The sequence below is a fragment of the Acanthisitta chloris genome, unplaced genomic scaffold (genome assembly GCF_000695815.1).
Source record: "Acanthisitta chloris isolate BGI_N310 unplaced genomic scaffold, ASM69581v1 scaffold26061, whole genome shotgun sequence".
Taxonomy (NCBI): Eukaryota; Metazoa; Chordata; class Aves; order Passeriformes; family Acanthisittidae; genus Acanthisitta; species Acanthisitta chloris.
The window spans coordinates 25,279-37,460 of NW_008654727.1; the positions used below are offsets into that span (position 1 = coordinate 25,279).

Here is a 12,182-nt window from a genome sequence, read left to right on the forward strand (position 1 = left end):
CGGCGCCCCCCCCCTCCCGTGCCCAGGTCTGCCCCACACACCTCCCCAGAGTGTGAGGCACACACCTTCCTGTGCCCAGTGCTACAGCACACACCTTCCTGTGCCCAGGGCTACCCCCACACCTCCCCAGAGTGTGCAGCACACACCTTCTTGTGCCCAGGGCTACAGCACACACCTTCTTGTGCCCAGGGCTACCCCCACACCTCCCCAGAGTGTGCAGCACACACCTTCTTGTGCCCAGGGCTACAGCACACACCTTCTTGTGCCCAGGGCTACCCCCACACCTCCCCAGAGTGTGCAGCACACACCTTCTTGTGCCCAGGGCTACAGCACACACCTTCTTGTGCCCAGGGCTACCCCCACACCTCCCCAGAGTGTGCAGCACACACCCTCCCGTGCCCAGGGCTGCCCCCACAGCTCGAGTGCTGCCGCACACTGCCCCGCGGTACCTGAGGGACTGCAGGATGGCGTTCATGAAACACGTGTTCCCCAGGTTCCGCAGGCCGGTGGCACACAGGGCACTGCTGCTTCCCTGCAAACGGCAGCGAGTTACAGACACACCGACCACTGCTCCCCCTTCCCCTCCCAGAGCCATTACAGCCAGCACGACACAACGACCAACGACCCTGAGAAATACAAAGTATTTCCAGTCTAGGCCAAGAGGTTTATAAAAACAGATCTGTTGTACTTACATTTACTTTTAATAACTTGCTGTTCAGAGATGAATTTTCCAATAGTTTTCTTTTCCTATGTCTGTCTGATGTAAAGGCTGAACTGTTGGAAGGTAATTCAAAGAGGTTAGTTACTATAAAAACAATCTTGTGTGAAATGGACACCCGACAACCACCCTCATGTTTCACACAGTGACTACATCTGCCATCAGCTCCCACTGACCACTCACAGCCCCCTGGACACCACCTGTGCTCCCACTGACCACTCACAGCCTCCTGGACACCACCTGTGCTCCCACTGACCACAACCTGTGCTCCCACTGACCACTCACAGCCCCCTGAGCACTACCTGTGCTGCCACCTTTTAATAACTTGCTGTTCAGAGATGAATTTTCCAATAGTTTTCTTTTCCTATGTCTGTCTGATGTAAAGGCTGAACTGTTGGAAGGTAATTCAAAGAGGTTAGTTACTATAAAAACAATCTTGTGTGAAATGGACACCCGACAACCACCCTCATGTTTCACACAGTGACTACATCTGCCATCAGCTCCCACTGACCACTCACAGCCCCCTGGACACCACCTGTGCTCTCACACCCTTGGAGGGGCACAGCCCTGACCTGCCACGCTGCCTCCCTGAGCTGCGCCTGCTTCCCACCTAAAATGCTCATCTTCTTCCTTAACCAAAGAAATAATTCATGCAGAATTTTCCATAAAATACAGAAGAATCATCCAAGCCTTTAGGAAGACAACTTCAAGAAACCAGGACAAAGTTACCAAGAATCAAAAATACCTGGAGTGCTAGCACATACCTACTACAGCTGACTGCTCTTGAGTAAAATACACGAGGTTATATCTTTTGTGTGACACAAGTGACAACGATGATGACTTATTTGTTTGTACGTCACTGGCAATTACTGGTCCCTCAGTCATACCTGCTGATGATTTCTCTCTAGTCTGATAGCTAAATCATAACTTGTTCCAGATCTCAGGCCTTGCTTGGTTTGCTTTTGGTTTGGGGTTGGGGGGGGGGCGCTGGATTTTTTTAAATTTTCTTAATCAAAAAGCACTCCAAACATTCCAAGACTGTCCTTGCATGGAACAGAAGCCTCCAAAGATTTAGATCTCCTGGACATTTCCACAATACTAACATGAGCTTCTCATTATGCTTACACATCTTTACATCTCATTATGTACCTGAGAAGGCCATCAAAACAGAAAATAATGAAAAAATTAATATTACCTTCCCAGTGAGTGACACACTTTGCTCAAGGAGGATCCAGACACTTCCCTAAACCACAGCAGACTCTGCCCGAGTCCTGCCTGAGCACAGCAGTGTTCCCACGTCTCCAAGAGCACGGAATGCACATCTACTTTACTCAGCACTGCAGAATGTCCAAGCAAACTGTGCAAACACTGTTTGCTCACTAGCACTGGCCACAGGCCCTGCAGCACCCAGGCTCTCTAACTGCTTTGCAGCGGGACGGGCAAAGCAAAGGAAAAATGTCTTCTGTGCAATTCCAAGTTCATAAACCTTCTTAATCCTTTTGTTTGCAAACCAAACTATACAATTAATATGAAGACTGCTTCCACCTGCATTTTCACCTCAACTTCTCTGATTAAAAAAAACATACTCTGCTTTTTTGACAAAACTATTTCTGTTCTGAAAGATCTCTCCCATTTATATGGGAAAAGACAGTAATTATCATCTAGGTAGGAATTTAATTGACATCTAAATTCCTGTATCATCATATGCTGCTTCTGCAAGATGTACTGTGTGCCAAACAAACCTTGTTCTTCACCTCTGTTCTCAGCCATGAAAAGGTTAAACACACACAGCATCACACAAAGAGAAGGACCAAAATAGGCATTTTAGGTACATATGGACAGATAAAACAAACACCACTTAAATGATGGAGTGTCACAAGTCTGCCCAAAGCACTCTGGATGCAAACAAACCACTTACTTTTCCAAGTTCTGTAGGTGCTCTCTGACCTTCTGTACCAGGCCCAGCTTGGTATCATTGACTACAAAGTCATCACAGCGGTAACTGCAAGGAAAACAGGTGTCAGAATGCACAGCGTGCCGCAAAGCAGCAGCTCAGGACACACTGACAGACATCCAGGGAGAGTGTCTGAGGGAGCACAGCTGCAGACTGAGCTGCTTCCCTTACCACGGAGCCAGAGGTGCAGGCCCTGCATCTTATCCCACTTTTAGTTCAGTTCTCCATCAGGTGAGAAGCATGACACACTGCCTGTCCTGTGCAGAACTCCAGCTCAGCCAAGCTCAAACACACATTGTGGCCAAAAGCAGCACCTCAGCCAGGCCCAGACTTAGCAGGAAAGATCAACACACACCTGGAATCAAGGGGGTTTATTAACCCTTAAACTCTTTAACCCCCATAAGCTGCCACTGGAACTGAGCTGCTGAACACATACACAGCACACAGTGTAGAAGGTTCTGCTGGGGAAAAAAGACCAGGGAAGACGAACTAAGAGATCACGTGAGTTTTGCAGTCAGGCCAGAGGTCTGTGGCAATCTGCACCTTGTGCTTCAACCACAACTAGCACTCAAATGCTCGTGTAGTTTTCAGACACACAAACTCTTATGACAAAACCTCAACTAGAATTTTGAGCTCTTTCTGTGTAAGTGTTCAAAAGCAAGTAACCGAGCTGAAAGAGAGAAGGTGATCCTGCCACTGCCTCCAAGCAAATGTAAAGTGCAAGGGTTGCAAATCCTCTACAGTCCTGTCCTGTTCTACAAGCAGCTCCCATTTCCCCAGAGGCAAAGATGTTAATTATAGGCTAATATTCAAACCACGGGCTTGCAAGGCCTCATATATTGCAGAAATGCAGAGGTTACCAACCACTTCTAAAAGAGGGGAGGAGGGGTTTTTTGGGGAATGGTGAAAAAATCCCACACCTTATTTCAATGTTTTCCAGAGTACATGTAAAGCTTCAGCGCACTCCTCAATTTGAGGAAACAAAAGAAGAAAGAAAATAGCAAAGAAAACTGTTACAAGGAGAACACTGCTAATAGAGGTTCCAGAGTAATGTGGACCCTCTTGTCATAGAATCATAGAATGAACCACAGAACGGCTTGGGCTGGAAGGGGCCTTAAAGATCACCTCGTACCAGGCTCTTCCTTCCATGACCCCAGTACACATGAGTGAGGTAGCAGAAAGGGGAGGGAAAAGATGGACAAAAATCCCTTGAAAGCAAGGAACACAAGTGCTGCAGTCAGCAGGGAAGCTCAGCCCAGCAGAATCCACTACCCAGGACCTCTGTGGAGAACAGCAGCAGCACAGGAGCTGCAGGTGTCCCAGCACAGCACACCTGAGGACCAGCCAGAGGGCAGCTCAGCCACTGATCACCTGCCATCTGGCATCAGACACAGAAGGTAAGAAAAGCTGTTGTTCCAGCTCTTCTGAAGGCACTTTGACAGGAGCAGTGACTTGTCACGGCTTCCTTTCCCCGACAGCCCACACAGGTCACAGCTCTGTGTCTGTCAGCCCTGTGCCTACTGTGAGCCACCAAACTGCAGCTTCAACTTCTGGCAGGCAACTGAATGCTTCCTGTGCAGAACACTAACTCTGGGTATGTTTAATACCAGAACTGCAGCACGTCTCTCCTTTCCCTTTGGCACGAGAGCAACTCAAATGCAAAAATACATCGTCATCGTCTCAGGTTACTCCTCTGCTGGAGCAGATCCACACTTGCTTCATAATTTAATGAAGCTACTGACTTCAGGCACAACTGGAATTTACAATACTCCTTGCTGCACAAATCTGCAGTATTGCTAGATTGCAATGTGTTAATTTTTTAATGATATTAAATTATATAATTGCTAGTGTTAATTCAAACACTAAATTCTTCAAGAGGCCACAGAGCTGAAAAAGGAGAGGTTTTTGCCACCAAACAGGGTCCCTAAGGCCGGTCTGACCAGGACCTCTCTGATTTTTGCTTCTAAGGAGATAGAACCCTCAAGATTTCCAAACACTTACACGAGATGTAGAAATTATTAAAGATGGCTATTGCCAGTAATAGATTTCTATTGTTTCTAAAGATGGCCACAGACACAGTTAGTTTGGGAGGGGGAAGAAGTCTGTTAATATACTTATTTTTCAGTTGCTTTAGGTAGGCCTATTCAGCTTTCTCAGGCAACGCCGATGCCCGATGAAGTGCTCCTGGATTTGTCACTCGCAGGCCAAGCACCAGAGCTCGCTCCCCTGGCCAGCTCTGCAGAGGGAGAACAGGAGCACACAGCACAGTCTGACTCTGCCTGACCCCAGCTGTGTGCCCACCCCAGGTGCCCAGCACACCCACACATGGGCAGCGACAGCCTCTCCACAGCACCTGACTGCTGACAGCTCATGTAAGACTTGCTCCCCTGCCCTAAAGATCATATTAGCCTTATTTTCACATCCCAGTATGGAGGAGTAAAACCAAATACACCAGTAAATGTGAGGGTCCTTACAACAGTGGAAAAGTGATTCTCAGGTTCACTGTATATCAAGACAAGCTGCTTCTGTTTCTCTTTTCAATGGGCAAGGTTTTTAAGCCACCTCTCTTGCAACACTGAGGATTCAGCACTACTACTAGAAGTAACAGCCACCACTATTGCAGACAAACAAAATAAACAGAATCAAAAGTAGTTTATGTTTCAGTAACATACATTTGCTAAGCCCACACACCTTAAAGGTAAACTACTGAGAAATTACATCCTATATGTGAAAACGACATTCAGAACAGATCCTCAGGATCATCACAAATGAACAAAACACCTTTTCTGCATACAGCAGTTCTGCAATATGCTGTAACAGCAATGCTACAGACCAAATTTATACTCTGGGGAGGGTCCCTTATATGGCTTAGCACAGTATTTTCCTCTCTGTCCACTTTCTATTTTTAGTATCTCTGCTAGCTCCAAGGCCTGGTCTCTTCTGGCCTCATTTGCTTCTCAAATGGCAGCGAGCCAGTGAATGCAGGCTCTGCTCTGGGGAACACCAACACTAACCCTGGCACTGCCAGGGGGTCACAGACCCTCATGCTCTGCTCTGGGGAACACCAACACTAACCCTGGCACTGCCAGGGGGTCACAGACCCTCATGCTCTGCTCTGGGGAACACCAACACTAACCCTGGCACTGCCAGGGGGTCACAGACCCTCATGCTCTGCTCTGGGGAACACCAACACTAACCCTGGCACTGCCAGGGGGTCACAGAACTTCATGCTCTGCTCGCAAGCACTGATTGGATTTGGAGCATTACAGAACAGGAAAAGTTAAGAAACACTGAAGTTTCCTTGGTTGTGCTACCACCTGAGTATACAATCACACATACTCTAGGTATGCTGTCATACCAGCTTTACTGTCTGGATAAAAGGCTTTTGATTGTCTTTAATTTTCACTGACTGCAGAATGCAAAATAACGATACTAAGCAATCTCATTTTCCAATGCTCATGCACTAACATAGTAAGTCTCTTTTGCTTTTAGAATAGAAATACCATCACAAAAAAGAAAGACTAAAAGGGAATTTTCCGACATCTTTGGCAGTTAGTTATTTTCATATCAGCCAGGAACACACACACACACACTCCCACACCAATGTGTCCCTTTAAGAGACAACAAGGAGGCTAATGGGTAAGAAATCTGACCTGCAAACTCTGTCTGGGATTAAATGAACACAGGAAACATATTATGCAAATACATCAACAGGGCAGCCTTTCTTCTCCTGTGCCAACTGTCTGTGCACCAGCACTGAGAAGACACGTTTACAAGAGTCCCTTTCAGGAAGGCAGAGCTCTTACACGGATCAGTTTACTTCTCAAGCACAAAACCCCAACTAACACAGCAAGAGAAAGCATTGTACCAGAGTTTGAAGAGAAAAAAGATCTGTACTTCTTGTAAACTCTTTGTGTTTAATACTTTCAGGACTACTGAAAGGCTGATTACCCTGAAAGTGGAATTCAGGAGCCTGTTTTTCTCAGCAGTTAAGATCTCAAACGTAATTTAGTCTGAGGGTTTAGTATTGCATCTGCAGTTTCAAAAGGGACCAAAGAATGGAGAAGAGAGTTGTACTCTCATAATAAATAAAGTATTAACATTCTCTCAACTTTTTGATGGTGAAGCCTGAGCAGGTGGATAGGAGGACATAGAATAAATACCAAAATGCTCTGGAAAGCAATTCCCCAGGTGCCCAGTACACAATGATACCTCAAGCATGCCTGTATTTTCCAGAGTATTACCAAACTCATACAAACAATAAAAACCTCATTTCAGATTTTTTAGAAAAATAAAAATTAACTACCATCCCACCAGAACGGAAACATTTTCCTTTCAAAGCTCTGTTGAAAGCCTGTGGTCATGTAAAAGAAAACATACCTGAAATGCAGTCAGTTACAGGAGACTGCTGGATCTGACCTTGGTTTACAGCTAAATTGCACAATAAACCACAGTAGCTTCAACACTCACACAGTGTTTCTTCCCCCTAGGCTGACATGAGTGACTCAGACAAACCCTGTGCTCTCATGTCCACATGAAAGTTTATGACATGGCTTAAGAAAAGCAAAGGCTCAAATACCACCCTTGGGAAAGAGCCCACACAGGCCTGTTCACTAGAGTTATCATGCCTGCTAAGGAACAGTAAGCTGGGATCCATAGGATAAAAATGGAATCCTACTCAACCCTGTGCAGCAAACAAAACTGCAAATAAAAATATGCCAGCACTGCATCACGATATCACCATTATTTTCACAGGAGAAGTAAAATTCAGCCAAGTCTTAGGATGGTATTTCTCGACTTTCACATTAATGAAGCATCAAACATTGCTAGCATAAGATATTAATCTTTACATACAAGTTCACTTAAAAGAAACATCACTGCATAAATACAGCACTGTCCCCTGGACACTGAAGCTAACAAATAGCTTTTCCAAATTCATTCTCCACAGCAGCTAATTGTGCCTCAACTTTCCCCACCCCTCTGCTCTACCCTCTGCTCTAACTGGCACGCAGCGTTTGGCAGCAGCCCCCAGAGTACTGTCTGAAATAAAGGGGCAGATCAGGTCTGAATGCTTTCTGCTTCATGTTTACACACCTGAGCTGATGTCAGCTGGGTGCAGTAACAAACCCAGCTATCTTCTCGGGATTATCACCTGGGAAAAACTCAACTATCCTAAATGAAAGCAAAGATAAACTGCTTTTGAAACTAGTTCAGCTTCACATTAGCAGAGGAGTTACAATTTGCTAGTGAATTACACGCAACAGGAACCCCCCAAGGCAAAGCTCCCCACAATTAGTTCCAGTTCATCCAGAGATGACTCAGCCCTCTACTTTGATTACAGCAGAAAAGACATCACATGCTAAACTGCTTCTCATCTGTCGCCCACAAACAAGCTGTGAAACACCAGTAGAGCCCACAAGTCACGCCTACCTGCTGCTCAGTTCCTGCAGCAGACCCAGAGCCCTCCCCGGGTCAGCATTCTGCGCTGCCCGAGGTCAGCAGGGTGCACCTCAGCGAGCCTCAGCAAGCTGAGCACACTATTTCGGCATTAGAAATGGAGATGCAACCAAGACTTTAAATACACAGCTAAAATTCCTCCACGGATTATTACCTCAGTAATGAACAGAAGACAGGTCGAACTTCAAACAGAACAAAGTGCCACAACATAGAACTCAGTTACTAACAGTGTTACTTGGGAAAGTGAAATTACCTTCCCACAGCTGTTCCAGTGCTGGTAACTTGTGCATATGTATCACTCAGAAGAACTTAGTTTTCTGATGTTTTCACGTTTAAATAAAGTGTATACAAAAATGAAAGTCCCATATATCAAAAGCTACTCAAACCTTTCTTCTATGCCTAACGTGTGTACAGCTGCACACACCACCTGAGCAGCTTTTGAGCCACTCCAGACAACATTTGTGCAGGTGAAACCACTTAACTGTGGGATGAAAATATTTGTTACAGGAGTATTCCTCATGAAACTGCTGCTTCCCATCAGGATCCATCACTTTCTCAAACTCACAGAAGTTACACACATGAACACACCTCAAGCTCAGATCTCTTGGGCAAGAACTACAGTGTATTACTTTACTTTCTGAATTTTGACAAATAAAGTGTGTGTGAAAGACTCAGCAGTCTGATGGAAGGAGCAACTACAACTGAAGAGCAGCTTTTGCAATTAAAAGGTTAGGGTCTTGACACACCCCAAAGCAAACAGAAGTAACTCCAAACCACATAGCTCTTATTTCAAGAAGGTTCTGTTGTTTAAGTCATTTGACATGTGAGAGTTTAGCCACAACCACGTGCTACAATACACATGCAAAAGCAGATTGTTGTAAAGAGGTGTGCTGGTTTTAGCCAGGATGGAGTTAATATTCTCAGTAGCTAGTGTAGTGCAGTGTTTGGATTCAGAGTGATAATGCTGTCGACAGTGCACTGATGTTTGTTTTCTGCTAAGTTGTGTTTATCCTAAATCAAGGACATTTTCTTTCTTGGGTCTCATGCTCTGCCAGTGAGAAGGTACACAAGAAAGTGGGAGGGAGCACAGCCAGGACAGGTGACCTGAAGGAGCCAGAGGGATATTCCACCCCACGGCACGTCATGCCCAGTGGATCAGCAGGAAAAGGGCCGATCCCAGGGTGGGACCAGTCCACGGGTGTGAGTAATTGGATTCTGCATCACTGGTTTTGGTTTGGTTTGGGGGTTTTTCCTTTCACTTTCTTTTTATTTTCCATCAGCATTTTAGCTCATTCTGCTCTTTATTATTATTGAACTGTTCTTATCTCAACCTACATATTTCACTTCATTTTCTCCTCCCCATTCAGGGCTGGGGGGAAGAGGGGCAGGAGGGAGTGCGAGCATCGGCGTGATTACAGTGTTTAAATCCTTACCAGTATGTACTGTAACTACTGCAATCCATACACACAGTGTGCTGAACTTTCTCTTGCTTTTCTGTTTTCTTATGGTTGGTCGTAGGGATCTGTGCGTCCTCGTAATGCTTTTTTGCATGGCCATTCACATATCTAAAATAAATGAAAAGCAGAAAGTCTTACACTTGCAAGCAGCTAATCAACATTCCTAAAAAAAACAAGAAAAAATGCATCAAATATTTACATAGGCACCAAAGAAGGCAACTAGCCTGTGTGAAAACACTGGTCACATTTTCTGGCTTTTCACCCCTTTACTCTCTCACATGGTCCAAATTGATCTCTCCATCACAGCAAACACAAACTGGCATCCTTGTGCCAAACCCCAGGATCTGTGCTCTTAGCAGGCTCAGGGACTTCCACAACTCTCTTGAACCACACCTGCAATGCAGTTAGCTCTCCACATTGCTTTCCCATACACTCATCCTACAGCTCTACCGTTTTTCTCACTCAGCACTATTGTTTGTGGCTCCTCTGCACACCCATTTTCCTCTTTGCCATTCTGCAGGATGATTTAATATCAGAGCCTGCTATGTTTCAGCGAGTTCATGAATTTGAAGGGCTCTGGGGCTTGGGGTTACGTAACTGAAAAAGAAACCTAAAATCCTACAGCTCTTTTGCTGACACAATGAGCATTTTCATGCTCAGAATCTGAGATCTAGAAAATGAAGCACCTTCAATTTTAAAAAGTGTCATTAAGAGTACTAAGTATCAGCTGAAAACCATTAACACTTCGAAGCCACGGCTAGACCTCGGGTGAATTCCCTCCTGCCCCCACAGTAACCTGGCAGGAAGGTCTCTGCACTCTGTGCCCGCTGCCACGGGCAGGTGTGAACACTCCTCGCAGTGCTGGTGGGGCTGGCAGGACCCTGCACACTGCCACAGCCGACCCAGGCTGCAGCACGGGCTGTCTGCCTGCACTGCAGAGCTGAGCCAACACCAGAGATGCTCTGCTGAGGTAACACAGCAGTGTCCCCTAACCTGGAGGGGGCAACTTCATCCGGAGATGGCAAAGCTCCCCCGTGGATCTAGAACATCACCCGAGCAGGAGAACGTGCTGTGTGCTTTCACCATCAGAGCTGTCCCACTACAAGGCACGTTCCCATTGAATTATTTTCTGCTCTAAAGGAGGGAGCAGTTTGGAAGTCAAAACAAGCTGCAGACTCGATGTCTACTAACTGCACACAACAAAGGTCATACGTGGACAGTATTTTCTAAGATGAGCAACAATTCAAATGTTCCAAACGATTTATTTCACACCATCATAAAGTGTCTCCCCCTCTTAGCTCTCACCAGGTATAAATTAATAAAATACATGAACATATAAAAGCAGGGGGAAAAAAAAGTCTGCTGTTGAAAACTCTGAAGAAGAGACATTTAAAAATGTGGCACTTACTGTTCTCCATATCAAAGAAAAAAAACCCTGGAGTTTATTCAATCCACTTTAAAAGACAAAGTCACTAAGTTTAATGATGCTTTTCCACCAGCACAGATGTTACCCAACAGATCAAACAGGTTAGCATCTCAGACACTGTCTGAATGTCTACACTAACCACATCCCATCAAAATGTGCATCTCAATCCGTTACCTACCAGCAGATTTTCTCCAATTATCCTGACAGAGAAATAACAGCATTGACGGTCTCATTCCTCTACAAATTAATCCGGTGTTGCTTCAGCTAATACCGACAAAAAGCAGGTACAGTCTGAAGAAATTCTGCTGACAGCTAGTTCTTGTGTGTCATGGCAATAACTTTAGTTCCAAAACGACACGACAGGAACGGTTAAGCTATTTCTGTAGCTGGAATGTTGCTGTGCCAACATGTGGCTTTCCAAGAATTCTTAGTGGGTTAATCTTATCATAATAGAAACATCTTTTAAAGAATAGAACTTAACAATAATCTACTAAATTTTCAGTTCTCCAGGCACTTTTTGGACTGAGCAATCACATTTACTGTCCACTCTTCTTTTAAAAAATACACCCCCCAGATCTTGAGTAGAATGTCTGGACTCACAGGAGGCAGCGAAGAACCACATTAAGTATGAACATACGGTGCTAAATGAGACAATAAAAGGTTTATTTCAGGGACCTCTAAGGCTTTCAGGAGAACTCTGACTGAGCTGTCCCAGAGGCAACCAACAGGGCCAAAGCTCAGGGTCCGAGGAAGAGATCGGCACTCTGTACCCACCTGCCGCAGTGGACACTGGAGCACGTCAGACACACCCAGGGACTTTTGTTTGACCGGCACACTAGAAGAGATTTGTTGTAAAACAGTGTCAAATTAATGAAGTCTACTTGATTTCAAAACATGACACACAAGCACCAGAAGGACAAAAACACTGGCAAGCTTCACACATTTTTCTTTTGGCTTTTAATAAGGCAGTGCACCAAACCCAGGGAAAACAGCCCCAGCACTTCTGTTCACAAAACCCACTCCAAAGGGCCCTTCACAACCCACTCCACACACCACGAGACCTGGCCTAAGCTTCTGGCTGTCTTCTAAGCCTAGAAAACTTAAAACATGATGTTTTAAGCTAAAGGGCTTAAACCAAAAAGCAGCAAATACTGTGAAGAGGTGAAATGG

General features: G+C 45.3%; 1 protein-coding gene across 1 annotated transcript in view; it reads right to left on the bottom strand.

The window, feature by feature from the left end:
- Window positions 1-11,892, bottom strand: part of USP3 (ubiquitin specific peptidase 3) — a gene marked incomplete at its 5' end in the record, with an annotated part of 20,135 nt that extends 8,243 nt beyond the window's left edge. Inside the window, 5 exons of the mRNA XM_009083659.1 lie at window positions 450-532; window positions 693-774; window positions 2,637-2,720; window positions 9,563-9,694; window positions 11,787-11,892. Of these exons, the coding sequence (XP_009081907.1) occupies window positions 450-532; window positions 693-774; window positions 2,637-2,720; window positions 9,563-9,694; window positions 11,787-11,892 (487 nt within the window). The remainder of the gene's footprint in view (window positions 1-449; window positions 533-692; window positions 775-2,636; window positions 2,721-9,562; window positions 9,695-11,786) is intronic.
- Between the last annotated feature and the right edge of the window lie 290 nt (window positions 11,893-12,182).